Source organism: Bombyx mandarina, chromosome 07 (assembly GCF_030267445.1).
Source record: "Bombyx mandarina strain Sakado chromosome 07, ASM3026744v2".
NCBI classification, from domain to species: domain Eukaryota; kingdom Metazoa; phylum Arthropoda; class Insecta; order Lepidoptera; family Bombycidae; genus Bombyx; species Bombyx mandarina.
The window spans coordinates 11880037-11895219 of NC_143214.1; the positions used below are offsets into that span (position 1 = coordinate 11880037).

Consider the following 15183-nt stretch of genomic DNA (forward strand, 5'->3'; position numbering starts at 1 on the left):
CATATTTACTTTATTTGTACCAAAATTTGACATATTACATTACATATCACATTTATTATATTAAATTGTATGAATAATTAGCACAGGTTCAGTGAGATCAAATTATGTCAGCGGTTTTTTTAGGTGAAATGAAAAAAAATGTTCATAAAGTCGTCGCTAATGGACGCCGGTAATGCCAGGGGTATAGCCAAGTCGCTATGTATTAAATACTCAATTAATTGTTTACTCACTTTATTAAATTAATTACCCACGTTATACTATACGTTCATAATATTTGAGCCCGCTGAGTTTCTCAGTGGATCTTCTGAGTGGATCGCGATTCCGATCCAGTGGTAGATTCTGCGAAGCATTGTCCGTGCCAGAGCTTGTGTTAGAAAAGTTCCTAGGTTGAGCCCCGTGAGCTCGCCTACACGTCCGATTAAGGAGAGGTAACCTTGATGTTATTAGCATAGGTAGGCAAAAAAATCGATGTAATGTAAATAAAAATAAATGAAATTATGATTTTTTTTTTTTTTTAATTGATGTATTTCTTTACCCTATTTTCCCTATTCCTATTTACGGAGAGTGACGGAACGAAAGATAAATTCCGTCGGATATTGTAAAACACTATAAAACATATTTGTTGCGGAAAGTGTTTTTCGAACGCGGCAAACAAACAAATTATTTAAATTTTATTATATTATGTTGAATAAAAGTCATCGACATTCGTCGGTTTTGTCGAAGGTTCGTACGCGGGTGCAATACTAATGGACCCTTCGCATTGTGCAGTGACGTTTTCCTCGGGGGGCTATTCTCGGCTAGTGTTAGTGTCGGCCCGCGAACGCGATTGTGCGCAAGGAACTTCTGTGAGACGTGGGTTTTTTTTTAAATTCGTATTTCAAATACAGTGTTCGCGTTCCAATTTTGAGTTTCGATTGTTTTAACATGGTTGTTTTTTTTTGTTTTTAAATAAACAGAACGCTATTTGTTCGAATAGCAAAGTGAAAGTGAAAACAAATCGAAGAGAACAGACGTTCTTTATTCGAAAAGATGTTCTTTAAAATAAAAAATAAATAAAATTGAGAGAATAATAAAAATTCCGTTGCAATTTCTCCGAAGTCGGTCCGAGCAAGATCGTAATACGGACGAGACCGATACGAAAATTCAAAATTGGAACGCTCGAGTCAATGTAACAACTTTTAATGTCGGCTATCGCTTGAACCCTCTTGAACCTTCGCAATAACTTTCCTTCTATTAGTTTTAAACTAGTCTAACCTGTGACTCTTTGTTTTTATAATTAAGATAAACACCAAAAATCATTTTCGCACTGTAGAAGTGTAGCTATGTATTCAAAGGAATAAACTGCCTTCAGCGTCAATTTCGACTATGGCTTACACAGCAAGGTCACATAGTTCGCCATTGCACATCCGCTGATATTAACATAAGTCAAAACTCATGATTTTTGTATTGGAGTCAGTGAACTAAACATAAATATCAGCTGTATTTTTCATTTACATAAAAACATTGAACGTAAATATCAAAGTACCAACTTCAAATAATCTTACAAAGGATAATCGTATATTATTTCACCGTTATTATTACCGTTACTTGTCCCTTGGCAAATCGAGAGCAAGAAGCAACGACATTCAAGCAATATTAAACTTTAGCGTTCACAAAATAATGTATAGAATGCCATGCTAACACCGTTAACAAATTTAATTAATCGTCGAAAAACGGTTAAGCAATTTTAGACTTTATCGCATATAAAATAAGATATGTTTAGTACACTTGGTACATTGTTATTGTGATTCAAAATCCGAAAATGTTACACAAAACTATTTAGTAACGTTCGAAAATAAAATTAATACAATTTTAGCTCTTATCTCATTCACATACGTTTTATTGCGATTCTTGTTAGTGAGAATAATAAATTTGTAAAAAGTGCATCGAATTTATTGAAAATGTATCCTTTCTCGATAATGTGCGATATTTGATTGTTGAAAGGAAAATATTGTGTAAGTCTTGAGCTTAAAGTTTATTTTCATTTGCAGAAACCACTTCTTAGGTGCTTCATTACGGTTTCGATTTTGTGAATGTTTTTAAATCACCTTTATCGGAATAACCATTATTTATTTTTGTTTCTTTTATGTTCCTATAAACACGTATTTTTTTCAATGTTTATTTTCAAAAAAAAAAGAACGTATATCGGTGAATTTAAATTTTTAAATCAGGGCAATTTAAGTGCGTACGTACACAAATTCCTTAATGAAGGCAAAATTATTTTTAGAATTCGACTTTAAAGGAATTATGATGTATACTTTTAAATTTTCAAACGTCATTGAATATTCCAATGATCGAATATCATTGAATATTTCAATGACGTGATTCATAATACAGTAATAAGGAAAAAAAGCGTATTCAATGCTACAAAGCACCTAGCTCATACATGAGTTTTCATTAGCAGACTAAAATAAGTTCACTGAATTCGCAAAGAGCGACCACAATATTTTTATTGTTAGGATTTGTGAGCGTGCTCACGGCTCACCTGGTCCTATATGGTTACAAGAGTCCTTAGATATCACATCACATGAAGTCCAAATCCCTATTTCTATAACAGCTGTCCCACCCATCAGGTGCGTAGGGATGAGAGCTTGGCGGCACCTACCCGTGGATGTTTTCAATACGCCCTAATCAGATATTCATAGAACACTTCTGCCAATTCCCGGGTGACTTCTCTAGTGTCTTTTTACGACAATCACAGGAAGACTTTGGCACAAAGCCATCATATCTAACCACGTTGTCTCTTGTGCCTACTTACAAAAAAATGGTCTAATGATTAGCCAATGTCTGACAATAACCAGGAGGGTTGACGTGACGAAGGTCAATCGATGAGGCCTTTCGAGAAATATTTTTGTTTGTCTCTGCTCACATTCTTACACAATTCGCGTCGTAACCTTTGTCAGCTGTCATGAATACTCCTTCCAGCCGGTTTGTAGTTGAATGACCTCTGCGTGGCTCGCGTGCGTAATGCCCTCTGAGATTGCATTTAGCCGGCTCGGTGCAGTCCAAGAAAGTTTGTAGATTACTCTTGGGTTCACGGACAATGTCAGGGATTTTTTTACTATAGGTTTTTTTATGACAAGTGCAAAGGTCAACTTGCTCATCTGCGTGCTTATAAACAGAGAAAGCATACCTTAATGCGCACTAAAACACAATGAACAATGATTATCGGTCATTTGACAAGCTTAATTTGTACAATAGACGGTCTAACCGCTAAAAGCGATCTCTTCCAGACAAGAGTTTTCAATTAGGGAATTTTTGAAATGCGTCGTTACGTTGCGATTTATTAATTAAACAATATTCGTAGTTATCAATCGAAATAGTTAATATTATAATTTTTTTATTATTTTTATTGCTTAGATAGGTGGACGAGCTCACAGCCCACTTGGTGTTAAGTGGTTATTGGAGCCCATAGACATCCACAACGTAAATGCGCCACCCACCTTGAGATACAAGTTCTAAGGTCTCAAGTAAGTTACAACGGCTGCCCCACCTTTCAAACCGAAACGCATTACTGCTTTACGGCAGAAGTAGGCGGGGTGGTGGTACCCACCCGCGCGGACTCACAAGAGGTCCTAGCACCAGTCTATTATATTAATTAATTAAATACCGTTGGCATATTATAAGTTTGTTTTCGTGTCTATTAGTTATGTTAAATAGGTTTTCTAGTATACCGTGCAAAGATAATATTTTTTGTTTATCCAATATAAAGAAGTAACAAAAAAAAATTTTTATTGCTTAGGTGGGTGGACGAGCTCACAGCCCACCTGGTGTTAAGTGGTAACTGGAGCCCATAGACATCTACGACGTAAATGCGCCACCCACCTTGAGATATAAGATCTAAGGTCTCAAGTATAGTTACAACAGTTGTCTTGGCGGTGCTGAAGTTAGCGACTGTTGTGCCGAGGGTCGTGGGTTTGATTCCCACATCGGGAAATTATTCGTGTGACGAACAGGTTTGTTTGCTCTTTGTCTGAGTGTTAATTGTCTGTATATATATATATATACATTTAATCAGTCTATGGTACACAGAACACAGGGAATTCTAAATTGGGCTCGGATGACCGTGAGTGATTTGTTCCCAATTATTAATTTAAATAAAAATTTAATTAACATTTTAAAATAATAAAGAATTATATTGTAACCACATAAGGTCATCAAACAGAGACTGATAAACATGCTTTATATATATGGGTGTTGTATGGTTGTTATGTACATACATAAATATATAATACCCAGATATAGATTAAACAAACAAGTTCATCATACGATTATTTGTTATTGCTTTAGATTGGTGGACGAGCTCACAGCCCACCTGGTGTTAAGTGGTTACTGGAGCCCATAGACGTTTACATAAATGAGCCACCAACCTTGACATGTAAGTTCTAAGGTCTCAGTATAGTTACAACGGCTGTCCCACCATTCAAGCCGTAACGCATTACTGCTTCACGGCAGAAGTAGACAGGGCGGTGGTACCTACCCGTGCGGACTCACAAGAAGTCCTACCATCAGTAATTACGCAAATTATAATATTGCGGGTTTGATTTTTATTACACGATGTGATTCCTTCACCGTGGAAGTCAATCGTGAACATTTGTTAAGTACGTATTTCATTAGAAAAAATGGTACCCACCTGTGGGATTCTAACATCGTTGCATCGCTAGATACGAATGCACCCGACGTCTTATCATTGAGGCCACGACGACTTCCCAACTATTTGCCCGATGTGGAAATCGAACCCATGACTCTGGGGGCCGGCAGTCAAGGGCTGCTAAATACTGTGTCACTTGGTGCGTGTAATCGATGCCATAATCATCAATACTAGTTTTTTCGGTAAGATAGCTGTAACACACAAGTGTGGTCCATGGACATCGGTAGATGGTACGTGTAATCGTTGCCATAATCATCAATACCAATTTTTTCTGTAAGATAGCTGTAACACACAAGTGTAGTCCATGGACATCGGTAAATGGTACGTGTAATTGTTGCCATAATCATCAATACCAGTTTTTTCTGTAAGATAGCTGTAACACACAAGTGTGGTCCATGGACATCAACCGATGGTACGTGTAATCGTTGCTATAATCATAAATACAGGATTTTTCGATAAGATAGCTGTAACACACAAGTGTGGTCCATGGGCATTGGCAGAAAATTTATCATATCTTAAAGCGTTATGCGACTCTGTCCGCCTCGTATAGTCGTAAAGTAGCCTCAGCCTTGCATTGTTGCGGTCGGTTGTCGTGGAGGTCGATAACCTCTGTATTAGCATTGTATGCTAATTCCGGCCCAGTTCGACGATTTTGATTTTTAGGGTACCGTCTTGAAATAATTAGAACAACAAAAAAAAAGTGTAAGAAATTTTAATAAAATTATGTGTTAGGTTTTTCAGTTACTAACATAGGTTATAAGTAATTGGGACTTTTTGGCGGGAACGCGAGGAGTGAAGTTGTGTGTTGTTTTTATTTTTTTCTATTTAGTGTTTCATCAGATTTAACTGTGTAATAACGGTGGTTTATTAACTGCTTAGTATCGGTGATAGTGCACAAATGTGAGAAAATGAAACAAAGCCGCTGAAGGTAACTTCTCGGGATCCTCCAAAAAGTCCACTTAAAAAGTCTCAGTAAAATGACCACCATGTTACTGAGATTATATTTCATCCTATATTATCTCATGAAATTTCATTTCATTTGGTTTTCGTCTTCATTTCATTTTCCATATAAAAAAGTTTTCATTAAAATTAAAATAAGACTTGACCTAAAGGTCTTAGTTACCAGGTCATAAAATCTATTAAAAAATATAAGTACTTAATTGTTACTAATAAAATGTTATGGTTTATTTACTGAAATAAAGATACACAATAATAATACTGTATTTTTTGCGGTTCTAATTAGGTAAGCCAGTCGAGGCTTCCGAAAGGAATTTCAAGGCTACATAATAGAACACTATTGTGTTTATTGCACCTTGAAGGCAGACGGGCATACGGCCCATCTGATGGTGAGTGGTTACCGTCGCCCATGGACATCAGCGATGCCAGGGGCAGAACCAAGCCGCTAAAAGCCTACCGTTAAAAATTAATTTGTATAATAATTTAATTGTCCGGAACCCGATTGAAAATTACTTAATGGCGTCTTTAAAGAGACAAACCCGGTATTGTTCTGATTCGAACGCTTTATTTCACTTCAGAAAGTACTGTATCGTTCCAATTAACGTGATCATTACGGAGAACTGTATTAGCTGACATTTCGAAATGTGACCCGCATCAGTCGTGTTTGTGGTAACGGTATTAGCCGTATGATGGTAAGTGTTGAGGGCTTGATGCCCACCGAGTTTCTCGCCGGATCTTCTCAGTGGGTCGCGTTTCCGATCCGGTGGTTGATTCTGCGAAGCACTGCTCTTGCTAGGGCCAGTGTTAGCAACACTCCGGTTTGAGCCCCGTGAGCTCACCTACAAGTCAAGGAGAAGCTGAAATAGCCTCTCAAGGCTATCAGCATAGGTAGGAAAAAAACGGCTTGATTGGGCATATGCCATAGAATAACTCGACTTAAAGGGAACGAGGATACTGTTGCTTTTAGACCACCTCGCGTTTTGAAGTGCGTCTCAATTATTTATAATGATGTCCATGCATTCCACTTACCATTTCGCTTAGGTGGACCTCTATATTCGACGGTAAAAGACCTTTATGTGGACAGATTCCATAATTTCAAACAGCCAAGTCTTCCTTCATGAATGGCCAACTTTTGTCTGAGGACCTGCTCAGCTATTACGAGTCCATGGTCTCACCTGATATAGACGATATAGACTAGTTAACGTAAAACCGAGAACCAAAAAGACCCGCTGTTCTAAAAAGTTTAATGCGAGATTTTAGAGATCATAGGCAATCTCGAGATGTCGTTTTGCGAAGCTTATACCGATGTCTTCTCAGGCAGAAATGTTGAAGAATACGCGACAAAGCTCAAGCTAAACTAACGTCCATGTTCAAAAAAATACGCTAAAAACTAAGTTCTAGCTAAGCTTATTCTAAACTAAAATATAAATTATGACAAAGACAGATCTTAAGCTAGGCAATAGGAATGTCACATAATTTGTTAAAATACATTATGGTATTTACGAATACGGACTGCTTCGTAGAACCCACATTTAAGTTACTAAACTCGTGTTTGGACGCAAAGATGGAACTTCACTTGTTCGTTAAGAGAAGGGTGTTGAATCTTTTTGCCGTGTTGCGGTAAAATGTGGTCAATCCTCAAACCGACGACCACTGAATCGAGAGGCACCCACGCACTGCTGTGCCATAAATGTACAACACAATTTCTTATCAAGAAATCCTCATTACATAATATCAATGACTTTTGTTTGACAGTTTTTGAAATGCGGGTGCTTATAGTAAACAACTAAGTGTCTTAATGTTTTGTTTGTTAGTGTGTTTTTCACACAATTGTTTTGTTTTTTGATGGATGAAGAAGAGAAGGAAGAAAGTCTTCTTTAGGAAGGTAGTCGAACGGGATAGTCCTCCGACTACTTCTTTAGTTCAGTTTTTTATGATTCCATAAGGCAACAGCAATCGTTTGGTGTCTTTGTTAAGGATTTTCGGTAAACCGGCGCTGAATGCAAACATATGTATGCGCTTTTGTTACCCGTAAACACAGGAGAAGAATCTAATGGCATCCGAATTTGAAACGTCTAATATTGTCAATGTAACTAAGACTTCGTTATTGCTTCCCAAGACTGGACCCACTTTGCGCTTACCCTCTCCGATTCTGATTTTAAATCGAATGAGCTTTATATTCGTCTAACCTTTGACATTGTATTAGGGCGTATTACAAGTCCACGCGAGTGGGTAATAAACCAACTAGCTGCGGTTTCAAAGGAGCGATGATAGCTATACATATGGCGATGTTCAATTTATGATATCTATGGATTACTTACCGTGTAATAATAATAAATAATAATTATTTAGAACAGCAGTGCGATTATTTAGAACAGCTGTCAAGGCTATTTCTGCCGTGAAGCAGTAATGCGTTTCGGTTTGAAGGGTGGGGCAGCCATTATAACTATACTGAGACCTTAGCACTCATATTTCAAGGTGGGTGGCAGCATTTACGTTGTAAATATCTATGGGCTCCAGTAACTACTTAACACCGGGTGAGCTGTGATTTCGTCCACCCATCTATGCAATAAAAAAAATAAAAAAAGGTTATAATGGACAGGGATTTCACATTATCCCTACTGCTCTGCCAAGAGTAACGGACTATGATTTTGATGGATTACGGTAGCCACTTAAGGCCGAGTCACGGCAGGGAAGATGTTGATTCATCTGAAGAGTCAGATGGATACAGCTTCTTAGAACGCTAATTGATTTCTAGATAACCTTAAAGGACATTTGAAGAGTAATGGTAACCGAAAGTTTCTTTCATTAATATCTACCCACACGATGACACGATAAGACCGAGTGTAGAATCCAATTGAACGAGCAATTTGCCATTTACGCAATAAATAAAAATAGTGATTAGAGTGCAGACCCGATGTTTAACTAGTATTATAATTAATAGAGATGCGACACGAAAATTATAATATTTAATATTCCATAATCAGTAGCTGGGCTGGACTAGTAATGTACTTAATCATTGAACAATAAAATCTATATATAATGAGAATGATTTGTTTTCGCGATCTGGCGTGTCGTTTTACTGATGGTAATGGGCGTCTTTGGAGCCAGCACGGGTAGGCACCACGATCCTGTTTATTTCTGCCGTGAAGCAGTAATGCGTTTCAATTTGACTGGCTGGCTGTAGTACAAAAACCGGTATTTACGTTGTGGACGTCAACGGGCTTTTTTTTATTTATTGCTAAGATGGGTGGACGAGCTCACAGCCCACCCGGTGTTAAGTGGTTACTGGAGTCCATAGACATTCAACACGCAAATGCGCCACCCACCTTGAGATATAAGTTCTAAGGTCTCAGTATAGTTACAACGGCTGCCCCACCCTTCAAACCGAAACGCATCACTGCTTCACGGCAGAAATAGGCAGGGCGGTGGTGGCCACCCGCGCGGACTCACAAGAGGTCCTACCACCAGTAAAACTGGTCCAGTAACCACTTAAAACCAGGTGGGTCGTGAGCTCGTCCACCCATCTAAAGCAACAACAAAAAAACGTGACATTTGTGAACTTACAAATGAGCGATACAAACATGATTTTGAAAATGTGAATCATTTCTTTAAGTAAATGTTTATCTACTGATAAAATACAAGGCAATTAGATAATTCGGTTTGGTCATCATTAGTGGTTCGAGGAAAATGTATGTACATACGTTTGATTTTGCTTGAGTTGCTTTAGTGATATGATTTCGTCGGGTTCCAGAGGTACGAATCTTCTATACACGTCTTAAGTATAGTCTTTTTTCCCTAATCTATGTTGTTAGGTCTTCTTCGGAGGCGCTCGGGCAGCTGTTAACAAATCCCACCCCTCCTGGCTGAGCCTTTGCTCGCCCACCTGTCCTGGTCAAACTGTAAACGGTCGTCTGGTGTAGTGGTAAGTGACATGGTCACTACACAAGGCGGTCGCGGGTTCGAATCCCGCCAAGGGAAGATATTTGTATGATATATATAAATGTCTTTTCCAGGGTTATGGGTGTATATTAAATATATGTATGTGTATAATAAAAAATTTACATTTATATCCGTTATCTAGTACCTGTAACACAAGTTCTTTACGAACTTATCACGGGAACAGTTAACGTGGAGTGATAAAAAAGAAAAAAATATATAAACCTCCGGGTCACCAGTAATACTTCAATCATAAAAAAAATAGTTTTCATGACTATAATAAACGCAAGTTTAAGCCGTAAAATGAGTTTTGTTTAGGCCATCGTCAGCATCATCAGCTATGCGACGTGTAACGAAATCTTTGAACGCTATTTTCATCCACCCATTAATTTGAAAATTTTTACTCGTTATCAAAAAACCGACGACACTAAAATAATTTTGTAATTTGATATCTTATATCCTGACTGGAATTAAAATCGGATAAAAAAATGATTTACTCTTTGGTTCGGCCTGCTATAAGCGTGTTTCTTTATGCAGATATATTTAATTGGTTTTGTTAAATAACGGCCTTTGTTTGTGCTTAGCCGACTTCAAAAAATATGAGGTTTTCAATTCGCATGTGTTAGTAAGTGCAGAACATTTTCTGAGTGAACCGATTTTAATGATTCTTGATTTTTACTCAACTTCTATTTCTTCTCGTGTGGTTCCATTAAAAGTTTTACCAAGACTAGCCCAATACTTTTTGAGGTATCCTTAATAATAGGTATTTCATTGATTTCGACTACATTTTATTTTGTCGAAGTCAATTCTTTTGTAAGAAAAATAAATGTATTATCATGTCATGCTACTCACATCGGAAACAAAAAAAAAACTCAACCAAAATCTGAATGTAAATTGCATTCATGTGAGCACGGACACTGCAAACTGATTTCGTGATGCAGTAGTCAAAGTAACTAGACCATTATTAGTCTCATTCTTGCTGAAGCGGCTTAGGATGTGCAACTTGTAGGTTACGTGAAATGGGTTACGGGTGCTCACGATTGGGCTGCTAGCATTTTAGCTACCATCGATAGCAATAAAAAAACAATAGTGAACTTGAAGAGACAGCATCTTCATAAGCGTTATTTGTACACAACGATGATAAAATATGTTCAACTTAAAAAAGCATCAGCGTAGCTTATTAATGATTTCAAGCAAAATCAATACGATAAAAAAACATTACAATGCAATGAATCATTGCTTCGTAACGGACTCGCATTGCTCATCCCTACGCCGCGCGTTCTGTCAAAACAACAAACAAACATCGCACAATTAAAAAAGAAAGAAAAAATAAAATAAACCCGTCACCTTGACCGGCCCACTAACGTGACCGTAATCCTTAAACTGTGCTAACGATTATTATTATTTAGCTCAGCATCCGAAGACGCTGCGTCCACAATGCGGGCCCCCCGTGCTAGCGGTTGGCCTACAATACCGAATGATATATAAAAGATACCACGAGAATACGACTCCAGTTTCCATTTGGCAGTTGGATGTGAGGCGCGTCTCACGTTTACTTGTTTGCTTTTTTGTAGAACCAGTTATGGGGCATCGGATGATAGCGCTCGTTTTCGCGGCGGCCGCGTTCGCCGTCGGCTCCTGCGGCCCGCCAGGGAAACCGAACCTCGGCTGGGGCGAGCGCACGTTCGCGATCGTTGAAGTCAACCAAGCGGCCACAGCTTACAACCAGCTCGTGACCAAGAAGGACGCCGCCGACGTCTCCGTCAACTGGAACGTGTGGACCGGCGACGCGGCCGACAAGTCCAGAGTCCTGCTCGATGGGAAGGAAGTCTGGAGCGGTGTCGGCAGTGCCACATCGGCCGCTTTCAAAGTGAAGAAGGGCGGAAGATACCAGATGCAGGTCGAGCTCTGCAACTCAGACGGATGCAGCTCTAGCGAGGGCGTCGAAATCGTAGTAGCTGACACTGATGGTAGCCATTTGAGGCCTCTCGATTATTCTATTGGTGAGAAAAATAAGCCCTTCAAGCAGACTTCGGGAAAAGTGGTGGGCGCTTACTTCGTCGAATGGGGTGTGTATCCTAGAAAGTTCCCTGTGGACCGCGTCCCGGTACCGAACCTGACTCATTTACTCTACGGCTTCATTCCGATTTGTGGTGGTGATGGCATCAATGACAGTTTGAAAGAAATTGAGGGCAGTTTTCAAGCACTACAACGTTCATGCAGCGGCCGTGAAGACTTCAAAGTTTCTATCCACGATCCCTGGGCGGCCCTGCAGAAACCTCAAAAGGGATTGTCGTCCTGGAACGAGCCCTACAAAGGTAACTTCGGGCAGCTGATGCAGTTGAAACAAGCGAATACTGGCTTAAAGGTCTTACCTTCAATTGGTGGCTGGACATTGGCCGATCCTTTCTTCTTCTTTACCGACAAAACCAAGCGTGATCGTTTCGTTGCCTCCGTGAAAGACTTCCTTCAAACTTGGAAGTTCTTCGATGGTGTCGACATTGATTGGGAGTTCCCAGGTGGCAAAGGCGCTAACCCTGATCTCGGTAGTCCTAAAGACGGAGATGTATACGTTCAGCTCATGAAGGAATTACGTCAAATGTTGGATGAGCTGGCGGCTGAGACTGGTAGAACTTACGAGTTGACCTCTGCCATCAGCGCCGGTTGGGACAAGATCCAAGTCGTGAACTACAAGGAAGCCCAGAAATACATGGACCATATCTTCGTTATGAGCTACGACTTCAAGGGTGCCTGGTCTAACGACACTCTGGGACACCAGACTGCTCTATATGCTCCATCTTGGAGTCCTAAGGAAACTTACACCACCGACTTCGGTATCAGGTACCTGCTGACCCAAGGTGTCCAGCCCAAAAAGCTGGTTGTCGGTGTTGCTATGTACGGACGTGGTTGGACTGGAGTTCACGACTACAACGACGACATACCCTTCACTGGAGTTGCCAATGGTCCAGTTAAGGGAACTTGGCAGGACGGTGTGGTGGACTATAGGGAGATCGTGAATGGCATCACTTCAGGAACATGGCAGTACTTTTACGATAAAGTTGCTCAAGCTCCATACGTGTGGAATCCTACAACCGGCGATCTGGTGACTTATGATGACGCAAGATCAGTTATTGAGAAGGGGAAATACGTGAGGAACAATAAGCTTGGTGGACTGTTCGCTTGGGAAATAGACGCTGACAATGGCGATATCCTGAACGCTATGAATATGGGCTTAGGAAATTCCGCTTAGGGTTAGCTTGGCTGATTTGGATTCGAATAACTGATCGGAATCAAAAAACTTTGTGATTTTCATCATTTCACAGTCTAAGCGTTTTTTTTATTATATTTACATGATTTATTTAGTGAACGTTTTGTAATTGTGATTATGATTAAAATTGTATTTCTTTGTTTCGTATGAGGCGGTATGAGGCTTAGCGTTGTGATTAGTGTCATCATCATTATCATCATCATCATCAGCCTATAGCAGTCCACTGATACACATAGGCCTCTCCAATTGTTCGCCACTGAGCAGGATTTTCGGCTTCTCTCATCCAGTTCCTGCCAGCCACCCTGCACCCCCATCATCACTCCACCGAGCCTAAGGGCGTCCCGCACTGCGTTTTCCAATTCGCGGTCTCCACTCAAGAACGCGTTTATCGCAACGGTTATCGGTTGTCCGGCTAAAATGACCAGCCCATTCATTTAATATATACAGCGCGCGAATTGTATTTTTTGGTTCTGATCATATTATTATTGTATGGTAAATGAAAAATGTGATTGTAATATTTAAGCTAGTGTTATAAGTTCGGTCTCAAATTTGTATGGACGGATGATTGTTCAATAAACAAATTACGTTAAAGTTACGTTGTTTTATTGTATCGACTAAGCTAAGCTAGTCAATGGATGCAACTCTGAAATATCGACTAAACTATGTCAGTCAAAGGATGGTATTCTGAAAATTACGTTTTGCATAGTAAATATTGAGAGATGAGAGAGAAGCCGAGGCTGGATGGGAAAAGCCGAGGATCGTGCTTAATGGCTTGCAATTGGAGAGGCTGATAATGATGATTTTTACTGGTGGTAGGACCTCTTGTGAGTCCGCACGGGTAGGTACCACCACCCCGCCTATTTCTGCCATAAGGCAGTAATGCGTTTCGGTTTGAAGGGTGGCGCAGCCGTTGTAGCTATACTGAGACTTTAGAACTAATACCTCAAGGTGGGTGGCGCATTTACGTTGTAGATGGGCTCCAGTAGCTATTTAGCATCAGGTGGGCTTTGAGCTCGTCCACCCAGAAAGCAATAAAAAAAAGTACATTGTGTGATCAAAAACGTATTGACATATAAAAAAAACATTTATAATTAAAGCTACGTTTTATTTAATTATTTCGAGCATTTGAAATAATAAACATATTAACTGTAATTGGTAATTTTAACTAATCAATGATTATCGAAAATGCGTCTCTTTTTTTGCTTAGTTGGGTGGACGAGCTCACAGCCTACCTGGTGTTAAGTGGTTACTGGAGCCCATAGACATCTACAACGTAAATGCGCCACCCACCTTGAGATATAAGTTCTAAGGTCTCAAGTATAGTTACAACGGCTGCCCCACCCTTCAAATCGAAACGCATTACCGCTTCACGGCAGAAATAGGCAGGCGTGCTTCTGCTGGGATCAAACACGCGTCTCGGTTTGAAGAGCAGGACTATCTAGCAATGCCAGTAAGAGTTGAAACGTATTTGTTAAGTAGGGCGACAGCTGTGTGGTGTTCACGTGGTCTGATAACAGTTTGACATCAGCTTCTTATACGATTGCAAAAATTGAATTCAATATTTAAAGCCATTTTGCTTAGATTTGGCTATCTATCTATGTATGTCACGCAATTTTTTAACGCATTTTCAATTACTTTTATTAAAAATTAAAAAAATGTTAAAAGAATAAAATAACATAAAAACTTCAATTTGCTATTAAGCGTGCTTATTCAGAGCTTAAGCTATACTTTTTTATATGAGACCAATAAGGCAGTTTTACGTAAATAAAATTCTAAAATGCTACATTAGATGTTCCTTAAGGCGCTTTCCTTGGAACTCATCTTATAAAAATCAAACCTGCAAAATTATAATTTGCGTAATTACTGGTAGTAGGATCTCTTGTGAGTCCGAGCGGGTAAGTACCACCACCCTGCCTATTTCTGCCGTGAAGCAGTAATGCGTTTCGGTTTGAAGGGCGAGACAGCCGTTGTAACTATACTGAGACTTTAGAACTTATATCTCAAGGTGGGTGGCGCATTTACGTTGTAGATGTCTATGGGCTCCAGTAATCACTTAACATCAGGTGGGCTGTTCGTCCACCCATATAAGCAATAAAAAAATAAAAAAGACCCAGAGCAGGTGGGCGAGCAAAGGCTCAGCCAAAAGGGGCAGGATTTGTTAACAGCTGCCTAAGCGCCTCTGAAGGAGTCAAGGGCTTCGCGAATGCGCAATGCAGTCTTCGACTACAAAAGGTTCAGTCTTGGCTACTGAGTCTTTGGGACCGATTCGATTCCAGAAGGGCCTCGTATGCAATAAGTAGAATCAGTGATTAAACATTAATGAAAATCT

The 15183-nt window shown here is 39.6% G+C and overlaps 1 protein-coding gene across 2 annotated transcripts; it reads left to right on the top strand.

The window, feature by feature from the left end:
• Positions 1–693: 693 nt before the first annotated feature.
• Positions 694–13445, top strand: Chi-h (chitinase). Of its 2 annotated transcripts, none has more exons than XM_089728796.1 (2): positions 694–852; positions 11161–13445. In XM_089728796.1, exons 1-2 carry the CDS (start codon positions 747–749, stop codon positions 12834–12836), a joined length of 1782 nt encoding a protein of 593 aa, XP_089584922.1. In that variant the 5' UTR covers positions 694–746; the 3' UTR covers positions 12837–13445. The 2 variants fall into 2 exon arrangements, with proteins under 2 accessions (XP_089584922.1, XP_089584923.1); XM_089728797.1 differs by lacking the exon at positions 694–852 and adding an exon at positions 9468–9572.
• The last annotated feature ends 1738 nt before the right edge of the window (positions 13446–15183 follow it).